Raw genomic sequence first — 14,105 nt, 5'->3', positions numbered from 1 at the left:
CGTCATTTTTGCCCGGGAGTATAAATACGACGCATTTGCGGCGCAGTCATTTTTTTAGACGGGAACGCCTACCTTGCATCTCATTAACGCAAGGAAGGCGTTCACGCAAAAAAATGACGCTCTTTCCTCATACTTTGGCGCTAGACGCGTCTAACGCCAAAGTATAAATATGGCGTTAGTTTTGCGCCGAATTTGCGTCGAAAAAAACGACACTAATTCGCCGCAAATGGAGTATAAATATGCCCCTCAGCACCTTGAACATATTTCTTTAGGTCACATATAATCAAAATGTGCATTGAATGAATGTTATTCCTACCTTCACTAAATATACTTGGCACTCACTGGCGTAATCATATTCCAGACCATCAAAAGTGTAATAGTGTCGATCACCATATACTGTACAAACAGCAGGGCAGGGGTAGTTGGTGCAGTTGAATACTCCTCTGCGACATACGCTATAAAAGAAATGCATGAACTTGTAAACTATCTGAAATGTCAAAGGCTTTCTCCTTTAAATGTTTAATCGTATTCTAATGCACTCAGTAATTTACTCCTCCTCTTCATGGAGCGCATTAGCTACAATTGTTAACAACACAACTCTCTAGCCTCTTACCTCACCCGAAGAGACACGTTTGCATTTCCCTACACACTTTCCCCATTGTATTGCTCTGGTGTACTTAATCCAGAGTTGTATTCTAAGCTTTTGTAGAGTGCTCTATTGTTTTCGATCGAGGTTAGCAAAATATAATTAGCAATAAAATTAGCATAACATAATTAGCAATAAAATGTGCAAATATAAGTAAATACATTTTTGTAGTTTCTCTTCATACTTTATTTTATGGACTTAGTTTGCTCGCATTTGATGAACTGCTAGAGTGAAAAAGCTTTTAACCAAAATAACACATTATGTGTTTGTCTCCTAAAACGTGCAGAGGTATTGGATAAAGGGGATTTAGGTAAATCCAGGACAAAACTGCTGAAAAATTAAATGTGTCAAAAATCAAATATATAACGTGGGGCAAGTTCAGTCTTACACCGCCCACTTGTGAGATTTTAAAAACACCAGAGGGGCTTACAAGCTGTTCGTGGCACTACAGGCAAGGCTATATTGTCAACATGCCTCACTAAACCATTTTGATATGTTTATTTCTACTTCAGGCATTAAATAAGACAGCTGTAAAGTGTGGTTCTAGCCGACAATGCGCGGTTGTTCAGAAGTGGAAAATTAAAGTTTTGATAGAAGACATATTTCTGCAGTACGTAGGAGACGACAGTACTGTGACTGCATAGCTTTATAGGAGCTTTCCATTGACAGAAACTGAACTATATTTAAAAATAATGTTTCTTGAGCTTAGAACAAAAAGTAAGGATGTCAACCCAACAACATTATACTAATAGGAGAACATCTGATTACACAGTGAAGTTAGATTTTTCCAATGAGTGGGCAATAGGATTATAGTCCTGCAGGAAGATGAGAAGTCTATCAGTTATTGGACGTATTTAAGTTGGTTAAGGAGCCTCTTCTACATATTTCTAGGCTCTTGTGCAACCAAAATGATGCATTACATCATGCTCTTAACTACCTCGAAAATAAATGTCTACCCAGACGGCCAGGGGATGAATAGTATACCAAAATAATCATTTTGGCAAGATGAATATCAAATGAGGAAATGGTCTTCGATTTGCAACCAGCAAGGAAAGGAGCATGTAGTGAGAAGAGCAACTATTCTATTGGTGGACTCCAATAGAATAGAGCAACTATCCTATTGTTAGATTCCAAGATCTATACTAAGCCCCAAGGAGGGTGATATCCACATTACAACAGAAGGTACTGCAGTGGAGAATCTGTGAAGATCAATGGACCAGAAAATAAGACAACATTTTGTGCATCTGGCAAGGACAGTCAAATTTGTTGAAATAATTTCTTCAAGAAATCAACTCAAATTAGTGGAATAGTCAGACTACATCACACTTTTCTACCATTGAGATTAACTTTCTGGACATCACCATTTATGCCAAAAAAGGAAAATTGAACACCAAAATTGAATAGAAATCCCGCCCCAGCTAACGCCATATTACGAGTTGATAGTTGTCATCCTCTAACCACGATTAGTAATATCCCTCAGTGAGAAATCCAATATATTAGGAGACATTGTAGCCAGGATAATACTGAACAAACTTGTTCAAAAGAATTGGTGCATAGATTGGAACAGCGAAGATATCTCATGAAACATATGCTTAAAGGTGCAAATGATACAAGCCTACAAAATGTGGCAACATGCTTCTTCCAAACAACATGTTGACTACAAGGTTCCCTGCAGATTTTTATAATGGCCACTACTATATACGGAAAGTCCTAAAAAACACTTTTATCTAGTAATAAATAACCCTTCAATCAAATAAAAACTTTGCTGATTTTCCACAAATGAGTTTCAGAAGAATCCAAGAATCTTAAACAAATATTGTGTGAGTCAGATTTTGTGGACAAAATACATTTTCCAAGTTCTTTCTGTCGAAATCTTGGGGCTTTACCCATGTCATAACTGCGAAGACTGTAAATTTGGCCTAAAAATAAATTGAGCTTTTCACCTTCACCAGAAATCACAGTCAAAATTAAGGACTGGATCAACTGCAATAGCTGTCATGTCATCTACATTATCATATGCCCTTGCCAGGAGCACCATGAGACCACTACGGATTCAGATTTTGGAACATTATCGGAACATTAATAAAGTTGGAAGTAGGTCCTCTCCTAACAGAACACTGTCAGAAATATAACCCCCACAACAATAATTTTTCCGTCTTTGAACTGGAGCATATCAAAACACACTCTTGAAGTAGAAACAGAGAACTTACATTGAGAAGAAGGAAGAGTGAACTTATATTGAGACAGGGTACCATGACATATGGCCTGAATAACGATGCAGAAATGCACTATTGTTTACATTACACCATGGGCTTTTGAAGGGTGTTGATGTTTTTACACATTATTCCTGTACCTACACTGTCTCCCTCGCAATCCTTTCCTTTCTTTTTCTTTTGCTATCTACCTCTAAATTTAATATTTTTGAAAGACACAACCATAGGTTGCTAATCTCAACTTGACACACTGATCAATGCCAATTACAAGGCCCATGATTGGTTTATAATGTGACATCATTGATGCAGAAGAGAATACCCACTGATTCTGCTGTAGCATCTAGGGCAGTGGTCTTCAAAGTGTGGGTCGCGACCCCCACGGGGGCCGTGAAGTCAATCAAAGGGGGTCGCGCATTCCGCACTTCGGCTGCCTCGAACTGCCTTGAACTGGAATCCAAAACGTTTGCTCTTCGTTTTGGATTCCAGAGAGTGGCATTTCATTCTGCATTCTCTCTGATTGGAGGACGTTGGAAATAATGAAATGTCATTGACAACTGTCCTCCAATCAGAGAGAATGCAGAATGAAAACAAGGAAATGCCGGGAACTGGGGCCATAAATACAAAGCTGTGCAATGCTTTGTAGAGGAGACATTTTTTTTCAATTTGTGGGCAGTATATTTTCAATCAGGAAAAAAAAAACAGTAGCAGATTGCTGGTTCTTTGGATGTTTGTGGCAAGGTATATTTGCTATTTTTAGGACTGTAGGATGCTCGCCTTTAGATAGGAGCAAAACTTTGGGTTGTTATGTGCAGGTGTTGGGTTTTGGTTACGGATTGTGAATACCAGGATGTTAGGTGCTGGTTGATATTTTGTTATGTGTTGGTTGTTGCATTGATATTTGCTGCTTTATGACAACTGCATTCTTCTTTATTGAATGTGCTAAATATTTTTTGCAGAGTTCATAGGTGATGGTTTTTTAGGTCACTAGGTGCAGACCCTTGCATTGTTTGGTGCCATATTATGATGTATAATGTGAAAACATCCGTACGCACATGTAGTAAACCGTCTGGAGTAATGGGTTCACTGCAAGGCAAGACTCTGGCTGTATTTTTTAGTAACTTTTGAACAGCTTGTCCAGGGGCAAGAGGAAGCATTTTTTTTTAACATTTGCAGATTATGCATCAGATAATTATTTGTCTTGCAAATGTGTAAAATTCTTAATTATGTGGAAAAGTAGAAAAAGAAAATTGACTAATTCCAGTGCCCTGCCTATGGAGGACACAGAGTACCAGCATAGATTGGTAGTTTTCTTTTGGGTTGGCTCTTTACATTCAAAATCTAGACCTCTTGCCCCTGGACATCACCTGCATGCAGCTACCCATCCACCTCTGCTCCAGATAACCTGCTTATGCAGTGCTTAATTTGTAAATAAAAACATGTCGGTGCCCAAAGCCCTCCTCTTCAACATGCGACTGCTGCAATTTCTGAGTTAATCATGTGGAAGGAACTGACAGTGTTATTTGTGTTTTTAAAGAAAATAAGAAGATTTTTTGAGACATTCTGAGAACTGCAAAGAGTTTTTTGAAAAAAGACAGCTATTCCGCATGTAGCAGCAAGTCTGAGCTATTCAGTAATATTGAACTTTGGAATTTTGTACCGTAGGTCAAACATACATTTACCATGGATCGTTTCCTGCTGCAAAAAGATGGTAGGGCATTCAAACGAAAGGCTGAAACAGACGGTGAGAAAAGACCTGGTAAAATTAGGTCATATGATACCTCCTATCTGAATTTTGGATTCACCTGCATCACCATAAATGGCGAAATCAGGCCACAGTGTGTGGTTTGTGGCATGACCTTGGCTAACGAAAGTCTGAAACCAAACAAATTAAAGCGTCACTTGGAAACTACATATGGGTTACTGGTAGGAAAAAATACTGATTTTTTTGCCAGAAAGCTGGAAGACATCATCCACCAAAAAGACACTGTGAAAAATCTGGTCTCCACGCCAACAAATGCCTTGAAAGCCTCTTACCAAGTGGCATACCACATTGCCAAAAACAAAAAGCCTTTTACAGATGGGGAAAAAGTGATTCTTCCAGCAATTCTTGACATGGCCAGGACAATGCTTGGTGAAAAAGCAGCGGAGAAGTTTAAAATGGTACCCATCTCAGACACAACAGTTTGCCGTCGCATTTCTGACATGTCAGAGGACATCCACAGACAACTCATAGCACGCTTGAAATCCAGTTTGTTTGCTTTGCAATTGGATGAAGCAACTGACTTATCCAAGGAAGCTCATTTAATTGCTTATGTCCGATACTGCCACAAAACTGTAATATTGGAAGATTTTTTATTCTGTAAACCAATCAAGGGACATGCAACATCAGCAGCCCTGTTTGATATTCTCAATGACTTCCTGTGCTCCAATGACTTAAATTGGGAGAGCTGTGTTGGGATCTGTACCGATGGTGCTCCTTCCATGTGTGGGGCTAGGGCAGGCCTAAAAGCTAAAGTGTTGAAAGTGGCTCCTCATATTCTATGGACCCACTGTCTGATACACCGGGAAGCCCTTGCAGTCCGAAACATGGATAGAGAACTTGGGGAAGTGTTGAATTCTGCTGTGAAAATTGTTAATTTCATAAAGGCACACCTAGAGCTCGTCTGTTTGCAATTGTATGTGCCGAAATGGGAGCCGAACATGATGGTTTGCTTTTCCATACAGAAGTCCGATGGTTATCCAGAGGGAAGGTTCTGAATCGTATTTTTGAATTAAGAAACGAAGTACGACAGTTCCTTCTGGATGTGGACCCCTACAAAGCAGAACAGCTATGTAATCCCCGTTGGCTTGTGCTTTTAGCATACCTTGCAGACATCTTTGATAAATTAAATTCCTTGAATTTGTCTTTGCAAGGAGCTGAAAGTACGTCTTTCACCATGTACAAAAAAACATCTGCCTTCAAGAAGAAACTGGAGTTGTGGAGAAGACTAATTCAAGATGGCCTGCTTGAGGCATTCCCCTGTTTAGCAGAAGCTCTTGAGGACACAGGATATGAACTTGAAAGTGCTGCTGAGGTCATAATAAATCACTTGGCTTCTCTCAGGGACAGTTTAGAAAAGTACTTTCCTGAGGAAACTGATCATGTCAATGACTGGGTCTTTCAACCTTTCCTAGTGGGTGCAGGTACTCGTCTTCCAGGGCACCTTCAGGAAGACCTAATTGAGGTCCAGAGTGACCGTATTCTCCAGATGCAGTTCAACAAAATCTCATTGGGAGAATTTTGGCTGGCAATATCTGAAGAACATTCAGGTTTGTCAAAAATTGCAGTCAAGGTTCTTCTGCCTTTTAGCTCATCATATTTATGTGAGATTGGGTTCTCATCATTGGCAGTATTAAAGACGAAGTACCGTTCAAGACTAGAGTTGGAGCACAACCTGAGGATGGCAGTAGCAAGAATACATCCACAAATTGACCGTCTCTCTGGAGAAAAACAGGCACACCCATCACACTAGTTCAGAAATGTGTTATCATCCAAATAAGTTTTGTTAAATTATGTTTTGATTGAGAAAAATAAAGTACCATTGCATTTTTTTGGGCACTTCTTTTGGTAGATTTTTTGTTTGAACTGTGTAGTAAGTCTCTGACTCCAAACCACAGTCACCCACAAACCTTTGATTTGCTAAATACTGTCTACTAATATTCCCTTACCATAAAAATGATTTGCCATGGATATTGGGGGCATTTATACTTGTCGCTGATGAGGAGTATCAAGTTCTAGAAAAACTTTTGACAGGAAGGGGTCCTCACACCTGAAAACTTTGACAAGGGGGTCCCGGCATCCAAAAGTTTGAAGACCTCTGATCTAGGGCATGCCTCCCTTACCTCAGAATTGAGGACTTTCCTCTTATTTTCTCACTGTTTTCTCTTATATTCCCCTTTTCCTCCGGACGTTTGTACCATGATTACCACTCTGCTCTTGTTGATAAAGTTGCACACACTCTATTTGTGTATTATAATCCTGTATTAGTTTATAAACAATTTTGTCTCTGTCCCCCAAAGTACTCTTTGATCAGTGCCCCACTTCTCGGACTATCAAGATCACTTAAGATGGCTGATTCAGCTATGGGCTGTATTTTGATGTTTGCCTCACTCCTATATGGAATACCAAGACCATTTTAAGATGGACGACTTTGCTCTGGGCCTCATTTCGATGTTGAGAGTTACTCCACATTTTTGTTATGGTGCACATGAAGACATTATTTTGTACATACATTTGCAATCTGATCCTATATCAGTTTTTTGTATACCAAATAGCCTTCTTGCGTTTGTTCTCCTAAACTTTTCCTTAATATCAGGACTATTTCAAGATGGCCTAACTCCTTTCAACCATTTACCATTACTCGTGACCCCACCGGAAGCTCACCATCGAAGCACTTCCTTAGTTACTCCCTCATAAAATGCAATGGTGGAGTTTGCTGAATGACCGCAGAAACCATGTACAGACACCTCTGCAGAATTTTCCAGCGATCAGTTCTTATCAAGGTAAGTTCGGGTATTTGTTTACCGATGGCACCCACACTACTACTTCTTGACCGTGGCCAGACAGTTTTGTGTTATTTGTCACTGAGTGACTTTTCCGTCATGCTTGCTCTCAGTATGTGCTCTTTGTCTCTTTAACTCCGTTCTAATACCATAGCACACAGTATTTGATATGGCTCTCAGACTATTGTAGTGAAACTGCAATTACTACCATATCGCGCAGAATTTGATTTGGCTCTCAAGCTGTTGTAGTGAAGCGCAGTTACTTAATATGACGTCTTTGAAGTATCAACACTGTGCCTATGCTCACTGCAGCAAGATCGCCTTTTGTCTTGTTCTCTGCCAGGTGTCATTAACAATATGTTCAGGAAGTGTGGTTTCATCGCACTCCACTAATTATCCCTAATGCTTTCCACATAGTTTTTGGTGTTAAACCTATAGCGATGTAAACATTATGTTGTTGATTTACATGCCATTTGCACTTCCCCAATTACTATCAACATTCTACACATACCTTCTTGTGCCAATGCTGTGTTAGACTGGGATTGCACTATGTTTGGAACTTCAGCACTGTATACACAATTCCCTCTCAGGGTTATAGCTATAACCTTGGATGATTATCAGTGTGCACACCTCTGAGGTAGTGTGCGTGCCGTGGTGCATGCACTCCTGGAACTTAAGAAATTTATCTTGTGTGGGCTGAGATAACTGCGAGTGATCATCTATTATTATTCTTGTGTGCTTTTCTAGTTTTTTCAGAAATAGATTAAAGCCTTCACTCATAACCAGCCAAGGGTAAGCTTTGCATTTCACCTTCCCACCTGAATTCCTAAGCCTCTCTTCTAGAAATTATTCTTCCTGCTGCTTTATTCCTGTACCTTCTGTATCTCATGTATGGATTCACATGTGATGCTTAATCTTTCCACAACTACCACTTGGTTAACAAAATTACTTGAATAATTATATAAAACCAACTTAAGCACTCTAAGACGAACTATGATGAAAAAGGTTTGAAAATATGTATCTTGTGAGTTGATTTGTAACAAATTATATTATGTTTGCAAAATATCTAATGGTGGTAATGTATCTCTCTATATGTTATCTGTTGTATGGTCTCGTTTGTCACATTGTTCCCTTTATTTGACTATTATTTTTAGTAATATATAAATATATGTGTTATGGTTGGAGCATGTTGTGTTTTTCTTTAAATTATTACTTCTGGACATTTTGGCCCTCATTCTAAGTCTGGCGGGTGGCGGAGGCCGCCCGCCAGACTTCCTCCCTCCAGAATACCGCACTGCGGTCGTTAGACCGCTGCGGCTATTCTTAGTTTTACACTGGGCTGGCGGGCGACCGCCAAAAGGCCGCCCGCCAGCCCAGTGTAAAACCCCCTTCCCACGAGGACGCTGGCTCAGAATTGAGCCGGCGGAGTGGGAAGGTGCGACGGGTGCAGTGGCACCCGTCGCGTATTTCAGTGTCTGCAATGCAGACACTGAAATACAAAGTGGGGCCCTCTTACGGGGGCCCCTGCAGTGCCCATGCCATTGGCATGGGCACTGCAGGGGCCCCCAGGGGCCCCACGACAACCCATACCGCCATCCTGTTCCTGTTCCTGGCGGGAGAACCGCCAGGAACAGGATGGCGGTATGGGCTGTCAGAATCCCCCGTGGCGGCGCAGCAAGCTGCGCCGCCACGGGGGATTCCCAGGGCAGCGGAAAACCGGCGGGAGACCGCCGGTTTTCCGCATCTGACCGCGGCCAAACCGCTGCGGTCAGAATGCCCTGCGGGGCCCCGCCAGCCTGTTGGCGGTGCTCCCGCCGACCCTGGCCCCGGCGGTCAAGGACCGCCGGGTTCAGAATCACCCCCTTTGTCTGCTCATATGATTTCTTTTTGTTTCTCTTTTTCTGGGTTTGTACCCTAAAGAATATATCAGCCTTGAGAAAGCCCCAGGCATGCCTGCCACTAGGACGAAACATGTGTTGGCTTCTTTAGAGTTTCACCATATGTGTTGATATCTTACACGCAAATAAAAATACGGAAATAAATTAAGGAATCCCTGGATATCAACTCTTAACCTCAAATTTCCATTTTTGAATTGACCTTCTTTTCTCAAGGGAACAGCCTATCTGCATTATACTTCTTATGTACTGTGGGTGTCAGGGGTTAATCCATTTACATAGGTTGACCCAAGCAGAATGCATATTTCAGGTTCTGTTCTAATGGACATAAATCGCTGGAACCTTACACCCCTTGTTCACTGAAGGTTCCTACAGAAAATAAGAGACAGCGAAGTAGTAAAGTTTTGTCCTTTTTTTTAAAGATTCAGCATCAATATCATCAGAGACAGGCATGGTTCATAATTTTTTAAACAGTATTATTAATATTGTTTTGATATCTACCACTCCATGTGCTTTTCTAAATGCATCTGTCTTCCCCACATTTATTTATCCATGTCATATTTTACATTTTTTTCTGGTCCTTTTTTGTTTCTATTTCCTCACTCAACTGGGAATATGAAATTAAAGGTCTATACTAATATGTGATGCTTTTCATGGTCTCTGGCAAATGCCTGTAGAATGTTTCATAAACGTTATTAATGAGCAGCAAAGGCTGATTCTTTTTTCCTACAGGAACTCAGTTTGCTTCAAGAAAGAGCTGGATATCTTAATAACAAAAATGCACATCAAGTGTCTCAAGCCACTATAACTCCAAAAGCACAGTGGTTTCAATCATACTTGAGAAAGGTTTTTTTATTGTAGTTAAAAAGATAACAACTTACCTGATAAGTAGATATATATGGGCTGTTGAATTTTGCACCTCAATACATAAATTTAAAGTTTTAAATACCGCTCAAGAATATTAGGTAATTTCTTTGGTTTAATGTAGGTTACTATAATCCAGTAAAGAAGTTTAAAATATGTATTCTAAATTCCATCTTCATGATGTGTGGGTAATATGAAATCCAAAGACGAAAGCATATACAAGTTTTCCCTGGTACATAATGGTTACCTCGGAATAGATTTATTTTCTAGTCCATTTGGTTTAAACAATATTAAAACCTGCAATTCAAGAAAATACTAGTTCTGACCATGCTAGTGCCTTTGTATATACAATGTTAAGTAACAATTTCTGAACTTGATCTTTATGTAGAACATTTTATTTTTAAGAAAAAGCTCTAATGAAGTGCCTAAAATTAAAAATTAAAGTTTGTAAACACTTTGAAATACAAACCATCACGGACACCTTTAAATGCACACTACAAGGGATGTAATCAGTTACTCTACTTTCGCAACCCAAAAAAAAACATTAATCTGTAAAAACATTTGAAGACTATGGGGATAAACTACCATTCTTCTCCATCTGATAATGTCTTAATGGAAATTCATGAGTCTTTGAACTAACTAAATAGGGCTCTAGGTCTGAGGGCTTGCAAATATATATTTTATACAATGCAAACAATTTGGTGAAAAGTAGCAGTCTCTCAGTTTTTCAACTGAAAAAAGGACACGCTGTTAAGAATAATGTTTTGTTAGAAAGCATGGTGATTCAGCTGTCACGTCTTATGAAACTATTATTTGGCATGGTCAGAAATATCCTCTGAGCCATGGTTAGATGTGGGATATCTAGGTGTGATATTTCAAAACAGAAATGCTTATATCATCTTATCACCAAATCCATTAACAAGTTTGCATTGCAACTAGAGAATTTGAGGAGCACGAAAACAAATATAGTGCCTGAGGATGCCATAAAATGAAACTAATATGTAATACTGAGAAGCAAGTAAAATTCACAACTCATGGGTTTTCCGCTGTGTTGGCCATTTTGGATACCATTACAAAAAGGGGGGTGAGAAACTACTTTCCAAATTTGAAGATTGGAGACCTTGGAGTTTTTCATGTTTGGTACATGCCAAAAACCTTTTAATCCAAAGTTCCTGCAGCCTATGGTGAAATGTCTACTCAGATATAGGAAAAAGGTTGCTTGATGTTTTTCCGATCCTTTTACAGTCTGTCTTGTTAAGGACTGGGCTTTTGTTTAACCTCTGACTTGCTCTTTATAAGGAGCTCCCTTTTGGGATTTCCAACTTTGTGGATTTCCTTTGTGATTGTGTTGGAAAATTGGATATTGGTAAGGGCAGGTAAGAACTTACACTTAGCAATAGGCCACTAACCTCCACTTAGGTCCAGTTAGGTCTCAATAAATTAAACCCAGCTCAACCCTTGGTAGCTTGGCAACGAGCAACAAGGCTTAACTTAGGAGACAAAGCACAAAGCATTCAAATATCATTTGGTCGCACCTCGACTGGGGAAAAGTCAAAGTTTAAGGACAACCACGATTGAGCCATGCTTGGCTACAGCCCGCGGGAGGCCTTGGTCAAAAGTTCACCTTCGGACTTAGTTGTGTTGCTGGAGATTCTATTCAACAGGGTCAAGTCGCCAGTCCAATCCGATCTCCTGGAACTTTTCTTCGGATACACATCGCGGGAGCCCTCAGTGGAGAGTTTTACCTTCGGACTTAGTTGTTTTTTTTAGATGAAAATCCCTTGACCGGGGCAAACCTGAATCTTGATCCGATGTCCTTGGAGCCCTCTCTGGATACACTGCCTGGGAGGTCCTGGTGAACTTCCTACGTTTGGACTTAGTCACTTTTTCTGAGATTTTCTTCACGGGGATGAACCTGCAAGTCAGGCCAGATCACGGTTGAGGCAAGCCAGCTAGAGTTGCAGCAGCGGGTCAGACCTTTTATGGAGCTTTTTTCCAAAAGTTCTCTAAACTTCTGGATCTTCTTCCAGATGTTCCTTTAAGGTTCTTCTGAGGTGCACAGCTCACCCCAAGGCTCCAGATGCTCTGAGATGCTCCTTGAGGGTGCGGACTATAACTCCCAGAATGCACCTGGCTTAAACTCCTGTTTGGCCACTGGACAGTGGTCAGCTGGTCAGTTTCTTCAGGGGTTTGTGCAGGGGACTCTGATTGGCAGGTTTTCACCTGTAGCAAACAGGGAGTCCCTCTTGAACCAGTTTAAACCAGGCAAAGTGATTGTTGTGGTGAAGCCCAAGTGTGTAGCTGGTGCAGTCCTCCAGAGTGCAATGTCCAGGTGCAGGCCACGGGTCCAGCAGGACAGTCCTTCTTCTTCTGTAGTTCTTCCTGGTAGGGATCTGGTAGGGAACTGAGGTGTGGGTACAGGTCTGCCAGTTTTATCCTTGCTCCTGGGTGAAAAAAGGGGGGTCCTGGTTCTCCAATCAGGTGCAGGGTCCTTCTCCCTGTGTTGACCACTTCCTGGGAAGTGTGGCAAAAATCAATCTCAGGGAGCAACATTCCTCAAAAATCCATCACGGCTGAAAATTATTTTTGGAGGTTAAATCTAGCTGAGCCCACCCACTGGTGTGGCTAAAAATCCTAAACACACCCCTCTTCTGCCCTCTCCTAATCTAATCACAGAGGCACCTAATTGTGTGGGGTTGCATGATGTGTGTGAGGAAGGTGCTGGGTTGCTCCATATATCCTTCCATGCCTTTGAAGACTGGTTTGGCATCCCCCCCCTTCCTGCTTCTCCATCAGCTGAGAGAAGATCTCCTCCCCCAGGCACATCTCTTTGTGTTTAGCCCAGGCTACTTCACACCTCATCAAGGCAGCCTGGCCAGGCTGCCAGAGACTGGCCAATCAGAACAAAGCACTATAGGGCTGAAGTTCGTAACATTTTAGGTAAACTTTAAAACTCTTTACCTGAGCAAGTTATATTAAATCCAACAATTGTAAGTTGTGGGATTTATCATAACAACTGATTTGATACCAAACTTGAAGTATCTGTCACTTAAGGGGACTTTATAAATTAAAATAAAGTCTCCCTATTCTAGCCTATGGAGGCCATTCACTGCAAAGAGGGAAAAACTAATTTGGCTGTTTTACCTAACCAGGGCATAGAAAACTATTTTTATATGGCCCCTGCTTATAGTTACATGGCACCTAACCCTAGGGGCACTTAGGGCACACCTAAGGGGTGAACTATATGTAAAAATAAGGTAGTTTAAGACTTTGGAACTACTTTTAATTCCAAAGCCGAATTTGCATGTAACTTTAATTTAAAAGCAGCCAGCCAGGTAGGCGTGCCTTTAAAATGACACTGGGCACCTAAGCAGTGCACCTATGGGTGCACCATCTATGCTGGGGTCCCTAAACCTACATGCCTTACCATACACTAGAGACTTATAGGTAGGTTGACTTATCCTATTATAACTAGCCTAACTTGCATACTGATTTTACACAGAGCACAGGCCCTAGGACTGGTTAGCAGTACCCAGGGCACCATAAAAGAGGGAGGAAAACACCAGCAAAAAGTGGAAAACGGGGGCAAAAAGTCAGGGGGCCTCTGCAGTCAGCCCTGTTTTCTCACAGATTGAAGCAAGCCTTTCTTAGGAACAATTTCTTACATACTGGATTTCTAAGAAAGGCTGTTTATCGGGATAATCTGCCTCTCCTTAATTCAAACATCATGGTCTAAAAGGTGAGTGTTGTAGCTCTAATAACATTAAAAAATCTTGTTTACAGAATGATGGTGAGTGTGTTGTTTGAAATCTTAGCCTTAACAAAAATAATCTATAACTTATCTAAATCTAATATAGAACTAATATAAAATATCTGCCAAGAAAACAGAGATTTGAGGTAAGCAGATTCAGAGTGTCTTTGGTCTTGAAGGTTGCTCCATATAAA

The 14,105-nt window shown here is 40.7% G+C and overlaps 1 protein-coding gene across 1 annotated transcript in view; it reads right to left on the bottom strand.

Annotated features, from left to right (window-relative positions):
• The window catches only part of OTOGL (otogelin like), a 1,080,166-nt gene that overhangs the window by 561,434 nt on the left and 504,627 nt on the right, over positions 1-14,105 (bottom strand). Inside the window, exon 23 of the mRNA XM_069227564.1 lies at positions 317-455. Coding sequence (XP_069083665.1) covers positions 317-455 — 139 coding nt within the window. The remainder of the gene's footprint in view (positions 1-316; positions 456-14,105) is intronic.

Source organism: Pleurodeles waltl, chromosome 4_1 (assembly GCF_031143425.1).
Source record: "Pleurodeles waltl isolate 20211129_DDA chromosome 4_1, aPleWal1.hap1.20221129, whole genome shotgun sequence".
NCBI lineage: Eukaryota > Metazoa > Chordata > Amphibia > Caudata > Salamandridae > Pleurodeles > Pleurodeles waltl.
This window is presented reverse-complemented; position numbering and strand designations above follow the sequence as displayed.